Source organism: Melanerpes formicivorus, unplaced genomic scaffold, assembly GCF_026170545.1.
Source record: "Melanerpes formicivorus ecotype bairdi unplaced genomic scaffold, bMelFor1.0.p_v2 SCAF_2, whole genome shotgun sequence".
In the NCBI taxonomy this organism is placed as follows: domain Eukaryota; kingdom Metazoa; phylum Chordata; class Aves; order Piciformes; family Picidae; genus Melanerpes; species Melanerpes formicivorus.
Genome location: NW_027142354.1, coordinates 26,137,126 through 26,144,371, shown reverse-complemented (window position 1 = coordinate 26,144,371; position 7,246 = coordinate 26,137,126). Strand labels below are relative to the sequence as shown.

General features: G+C 44.3%; 1 protein-coding gene across 1 annotated transcript; it reads right to left on the bottom strand.

Moving 5' to 3' along the window:
• Positions 1 to 354: 354 nt before the first annotated feature.
• Positions 355 to 6,641, bottom strand: FAM89A (family with sequence similarity 89 member A). The gene is made up of 2 exons (XM_068153939.1): positions 6,292 to 6,641; positions 355 to 2,365 (listed from the first exon to the last, which is right to left on the bottom strand). Exons 1-2 carry the CDS (start codon positions 6,541 to 6,543, stop codon positions 2,207 to 2,209), a joined length of 411 nt encoding a protein of 136 aa, XP_068010040.1. The 5' UTR covers positions 6,544 to 6,641; the 3' UTR covers positions 355 to 2,206.
• Between the last annotated feature and the right edge of the window lie 605 nt (positions 6,642 to 7,246).

Here is a 7,246-nt window from a genome sequence, read left to right as displayed (position 1 = left end):
ATTTTGCTTGTAAAGTTTCATTTATATAAGAGAAAGCACTGTGAATTTTGCTCAAGTCCATTCTCACCAGTGGCACTATTAATGACAATGCATAAGGACTTGTAAAGCAGATTATTTAGTTCTCAGATACAAGATTTTCTCTGTTGAATTAAACAAACAAGTAACATCCAATTAAAACAGAACTATGGCATTCTCATTCTAAGTATAGGCAGGTAGAACCTTTTTCACTACCATTTTAAAGTGCTTGCTTCAGTCCAGGCATAATGACTAGTCCTAGGTTTTCCAGGGGGAGGCTGGGGAGGAGGGAGTGTTTGGATTCACTGAAATGGTAAATTAAACTACTCACAACATGAAGAAGTTCTGCTAAATATCATGCTTTTTATTTGTCAGGAAAGAGCACAATAGCAGTACTTTAACAGATTAGAAAAAGCCTCATCTAAATACCAAAAGCACATCAAATGATATTCAAAGCTGATACATTCTTAAGTCAAAGCATGAAGCTGCATATACGTATGTGCGTATATATAGTCATACACACACATATTCTCACAACTTCTTAAATATAGATGTAGCCATGTGGATTATGTGTTTGCCTTATCCTTCATTTTTGCTTGGGTAAGTGATTAGACCAGAATTAACATAGGGGGGGAAAAAAATCCATCCATAGTCACAAACTAGATTAAGAATTTATACGCATACACAATTACAGCACAATCTTTATTCTTCTAGCCTTTGATTCCACTAAAATAAGCCAGTTTTGAAGAGAATGAACAAAAGTTTCACCTTGGAAGCCTCTTGGCTTTTATCACTGCAACATCCTAGCTTTTGCTAAAAGCTTAAGAGAGGATCTATGCCAGAATGTGTTCCCCAATACTTTCTGTAAGCTGTATGCATGCCAGACATGAACCATGCAAAAACCCTTAAGAGATTTAAGCCTTAAATTATTAGCTTGTGTCATGATTCAGGCACTGTTTTACAGCAGTCTGTAGAATTAAGAAATGAAAATTGCATTGGGAGCTGGTTTTACTCAAAATAGAGAAGGGTGAAGACTCAGATGGTTGGCAACTCTCCTTTTCCAAGCCAATTAAGCATTACATGTACACACTATGAAATAATAAAAACTTAACTGAGTACTTTTGTAAGTTCTGAAAACAAAAATAAGTTATACTTTCAAAGAGTGAGTTAGTATAAAAAAGTGTTAACATATGCAATGCATGTGCTCAAAATACTTATTTTGCATTTTTAAAAAGAGCTGTAGTTTACCTTACAGAAACTAAGTTCACCCAGTATAAAATATTGCAATTTGTCCCACTGTGTCATATGAGGTTTGCTTATTCTTCATATGATCGAGAACACTTGCACCAGAGTTCATGTTATTCCAAGCCACACAGTGGCAGACAATGTGTGAATCTGTGCTTTTACTATGCAGTGCAGTAAAAGCTAAGCAAAGCATTTCAGAATAGAGTTCAGCAAGTCGAAGAGCTACATTGATGTGAGGAATCCAGACAATAGTATAAAAGTTAATGCCAAGTGGCAGTACCAAGAAAGCAAATTAGATCAACAGAAAAAAACCTGCCAATATCCACTAACACATGTACATCTTGTAAGCTTGGAATACAAAAAGTCAAAATTAGCTTATGGAGGAAAAAAAATTACTTCAAGTGTGTAAACAATCCACCCAGTACAAAACTGGATGCAGCTGGTAAAAGCAAAACAGGCTTAATAGAGCTGCGGATGTGCGTGAATCCAGATGCCAGTTCAAAATGCATTTATTGATATTGTTGACTACAAAAAAAAGATAAATCACCTATAGCTATTTACACCACAGCAGAAACTTCCCTCCCACCCTATGAAGTTACTACAACTCAGGAAGTCGCTGCTGTCTTCTACAATAAAAATTCCAGTTATAAACTACCAACGTTTGTAAGTTGAAAACACCCACCTTGCAAATTAAATTGAAAGCTCTTGTCAAGCATGTCTGAGGACTCTTCAAAAGTTAAGAGTACAGCACTTTCCTCAAGTGGTATTTGCATGAGTAACTTGTACTGACAATGTGTTGAAATAAGTTAATTTAACACTACTCGGGATGGCTGGGTGTTTCTCCAGAGGAGGAGAGATCCATACAGATTCCAGTTGCTCTTGATAAGGTTTATTACATAGAGAGAAGGACCGAAGAACCTCAGTCAGCCTGGAGGTGATCTTCCTGCTAGAAGTATTCCTCCTCTTCATCAAAAAAACCATTTTCCAGAACATATGTGCAGTCTGCATTAGAGTCAGCTTGGCAGGCACCTTTGTATTCTTGAATCGACTCGTAAAGGGAGTACAGCTGACACAGTAATGACATATCCAGCTGCCGGAGACCAACCTGAGGCGGGAAGGATTCAAACAAACAATACTTACAATGGTGATTTTACTGGCAGTATAATGCTGTATGTCTTTCATTGCTAAATAAGAGTGTCAAGTTTATTTCCACCTTGAACAGTTATGAAATAATGATGTAAAATTAAATTTTCTCCCATGGGATAAACTAGACAAAAGAACAAGGTGCAGAACATAATCAAAGTGCTCTGCACATCCAGAGTAATGCGCAATGGCTCGAAGTCCAGTAGGAGAGCAGTGACAAGTGGTGTGCGTCAAGGGTCTGTACTGGGACCTGTGCTGTTTAATATTTTAGCAATGACAGACAGTGGGATTGAGTGCACCATCAGCAAGTTTGCAGATGACACCAAGCTGAGTGGTGGTGTCAATACACCAGAGGGATAAAGTGTCATCCAGGGGGACCTGGACAAGCTGGAGAGGTGGGCCCAGGTGAACCTCATGAGGTTCAACAGGAGCAAGTGCAGGGTTCTGCACCTAGGCTAGAACAATCCTCACTATCAATGCAGACTGTGAGATGAGGTGACAGAAAGCAGCCCTTGCTTGGGGATGCTGATGGACAAGAAGTTGGACATGAGCAGACAGTGTGCACTTGCAGCCCAGAAGGCAAATCACATCCTGGGCTGCATCAAAAGATGTGTTGCCAGCAAATCCAGAGAGGTGATTCTGCCACTTTACTCTGCTCTGCGAAGTCCTCACCTGTAGTACTGTGTCCAGGTCTGGAACCTTCAATATAGGAAGACATAGGCTTGATTTATAAGTAAGCACTAATACTCTGGTCCACAGACTTCTAAAATATTGCTTTCAGAGTTAATTAAGATTTGGAGCAACATTTAAAAAGCTGAACAAAGCTAGTCATTTAACTCATGGCAGATATTGTCACCTCTCCAAGTCAGATCACATTAAATCAGATATTGTCTTGTAGTAAATTATAACCACTACCCAGTTTAACATTTTCAAGAAGCAGATATTTGTGCCTAAATTTTCAAGTCTGTGTTAAGCTAATATGCCTTTCCTAGCTAAGCTCAGTTTCATCAAGTGAAAGGTTTTGCTACAACTCACATCCACAGAAAAAAAAACCACACAACAAAACAAAACAACAAACAACAGAACAATGTTAGCAGCCTTTACTGTAGTCTGAATGCCAGCCTACATTTTGCCCAGAATGAGCATTCTTACCTCAAAAAAAAAATAAACTCTCTCCTGTTTCAATTCTAAGGGCAGATACACTTAGCACACAAGAAAACTACATGAAAAAAACACATGAAGATCTTCCTTTGGCATTGCTGAACTATCCTATCAGCCCCTTTTTCTGAAGAATGGAAGGAGAAGAAAAAAAGGGGAAAAAAAAGTATCATACCTCACAATGCCATTCCAACTTAGAAAAATAGGATATGGGGGCTATCAGGATCAATACAAATTACTTGCTGAGGTCATAAAGCTGAGAGGTGATGTCCCAAACAGACCAAACGTGGACTTCAAAGAAGACATCAAATAAGATGTACAATGCTGCATTAGCTTGCTAGGAGACTGCAGACAAGCCTTTCCACCGCCATGGATCTGTGCTGTTTTTCTTACTCATCTGCAGTTTCCTCTGTAAGGAACACACAAACTTTCTGTCCCCTTGTTTAAGCACACATTCTGCAGGAAGCACACTCTACTCTTCCTTGCTCTCTATTATGTAAGAGGAAACCAGCACTTGTACAAAACTTCTGCAAAAATCTGTAAAATTAAAACTAACCAACCAAAGACGACTGCAGCAGAGGAAAGAGGAAGGCATTTGTACTATATCCAGATCCTCTGTCTAGGTCTGCTGAAGTAATTTCTTCAAACTTGTTAAGTTTACCTGCCCAATAACAAAGTCTGAACATCAACCTATGGAGGTGGCAGTCAAAGTTTGGTTAGCCCCACCTAAACAAGCTGCTCGCCTCAGGTAAGAAAGGATGCTGTGAAACTGGACTTAACACTGTAATATGCAAACATGAGCCCCATCAGGCAGGCTTGCATTAGAGCTAAATGTCTGAAGGACAAGACTGCAATGAAGAACTGTTCAAAGAGCAATTAAGACTGAGTTGAGACAGAAAACTCAACCAAGAGATAGACAACAGGTTCTTCATCTCCTGAGGAAAGCAAAAGCATTTCCATCAGCAACTCTCCAGTTTCATCTCTGTAAAGCACTCCAGCACTTTCTGTGAAGATCAGTTCTATGCCGAGTGCAATCTCCACCATAGAGCTGCTCAGCAGAATTAATTCAGCACGCCTTAACACCAAATAGTTATGTTTAATATTTTTCAGTAGCTGCCGTTAGTGTTCAACAGTCAAGAACAAGAAGTCTATTGAGAAAAGGGCAGCTTCTAACTGTTAACAGCTTTCAAGTATGATCTCTGAGGCAGCAAAAGCCTGAAGAAATGTCCAAGCCTGCTAGCCGGCATAAACTTTTATCCCCAGCCAATGTGCACTAGAGTTTTATCATAACACCTACAAGACAACCTGTAATGCAGTCCCAAACAATCAACTGTTACTCAGGATTATGGTTCTGAAGTGACCTCTCACTTCCCCTCTCCACCTCTAAAGCATCTAAATACATCACTTTGTAGTCTTCAATAACTTAAATACATAGTACCTTGCTTGATCATGCAGGGAAGGATGCTACTATGCATTTCTCCCTCATTTGCTATTGAAAATTTAAAACAAGGTCGTTACTCAAAAGGAGTACTATCTTTGCTGCAAGGAAGTGTTCAATCTAAATTATAAAGTGCTACCATCCACTTGACGAAGGGCAGCCTATTAGTACGCAAGAGTCTAATTTCTACAGGCCACAAATAAGTACACCTGGAAGTAAGGAGCCTGTTGCTTTCAAGTCTTTGATGTGTCCAGAGATAAACTATCTTTTTTCTTCAGAAGTGTTATCAAATTATCATCAAGGATAACAAGGCAAAGGGGAAGTATAGCTGTCAAGTGACTTCAACAGGATTTCATTTGATTTTTCATCAGGAAAAATAGATCAGACTTTTATAATGAGTTTTCTTTGCTTTTTTGGCATGGATTAAGATGACTATTAAAGATGACTCTTTGTTTCTCCTTTGAGCACTGCGGAACGAAGCCCTAGTGGTCAATAGCTACTTGTGCTTCCTGTACATCAATGCAACACAGCAATTCTAAACCACATTTTTAATATTGTGTCAAACTATTTGAACTACTTGTTGAAACACTAGTGGCAGACTAAGATTTCAGCACACTACATTGTCCTCAATCCATGGAAAGGTCTTTCAACAGAGTTTCTTGTGCTGAAACAATGAGAAAAATACCTTAAAATGGACAGATTTTCAACAATGTCATAGTTTGTGTATTTCAGAATGCTAAGTGCATAGTGCTTACTAATGGTCCTTACAATTGCAGCTGGCACCAGCAAAGTACCAACACCCAAATTAGTGTTTAATCAAAAGGTGTGCCAGGTCGCCCGGAGGAATTTCCCTAACACCACCACACTATAGAATCCAAACAAAGTCCTGACGAAAAAGATGCCTAATTGCACCTCACTTGAAATGAATGAATCAGTGCTGATGCCTTTTTTTTTTTGTTTAGCGACAGCCTTTTCAAATGGATGCCACTGAACGAGGTGCTCGTTCTCAAATCGCGGGTGGAGAAGCCCCACCATTACAGTCCCGTGCCGGGGGATAAAGAGATCTTGACTCTCCCCTTGACCTTACCGATGTGTTTCACGCTACCTGCAGCCCGGCCGCGCTACGCGTGGCTGCACCAGCCCGGCCCCCCACCCTCCGGGGCTGCCCGCTACTCCGATCGGGCGCTCTTCCGGCCCCTGGGCAGCCGTTGGGCGGCAGTAGCAGCGCCCCCCGCCGCCGCTGGCCACGTCTGCCGCCCCCGCTGAGGCCCAGCCCACCCTGCCCCGCTCACCATCTCTTTGCGGAGCAGGGCCAGCGCCGCGTCCAGGTTAGGCGGCTTCGGCGGCCGCGGCGAGCCCCGGCCGCCGCCGCTCAGCTCGTCCTGGATGCGGGACTTCTGCGCGTAGAGCCGCTCCAGGTCCCGCCAGCGCCCGCCCTGGCCGCCGCCGCCGGATGAGGAAGAGTTCAGCAGCCCGCTCAGGCTCTTGGGCAGTGGCGGCAGCCCCGAGCCGCCACCGGGCCCCAGCAGCCCCGGCCCACTCATGGTGCGGCACCAGCGGCGACTGACGGAAAGAGCCGCCTCAGCCCCGCTGCGGGAGGCACCGCCCGGAGCCCGCCCCGCCCACGGGCCGGGGCAGAGGGGAGAGGCCCGGCGGGCGGGGCGGGGGCGGAGGAGCCGGTGCGGGGCTGGCGGAGGGAGGCAGAGAGGGGAGGGGCGCCCGGCGTGGGCCGAGCCGAGTCACAGGTGCGCAGCGGTGCGGAGTGCGCCGTGGGCAGGCCCAGTCTCTGCGCGGCAGCGCGGCGGGTTTGTCTGAGGCGAGGTGCGGCGTGGCGGTCCGCTTTCTCTCGGACAAAGCCTGGCTGTCTGCCGGCCAGCTGGGTCCAGCTTCAGCCTGGGGCTTGGGCCGGGACCGGCGGGCCTGTGTTCCACAGAAACGCTCCCCGCGGCAGCTGCCTGCCCTGGGGCTGGGAGAGGCCGCTGCGACGACTGGGCTGAGCTCATGGGTTTGGTCCAGATGTACCGGGAGGCGGTTTGGGGAGGGGGTGAGATGCAGTGAAAGCAAGTGTGAAAGCGGATTAAATGCTGCAGGCGGTGGGCGGCTGGTTTCTCTGCGGCGACAGTGTTTCGGTCACCTGATGAGACGAAGTACTCTTCCCATTGATGAATTTCCCTTTGCATCCTCGCAGCCAGGCTTTGTTACCAAAAGTCTTTATCTTCCAGTATCGCAAATAAACAAACTACAGTG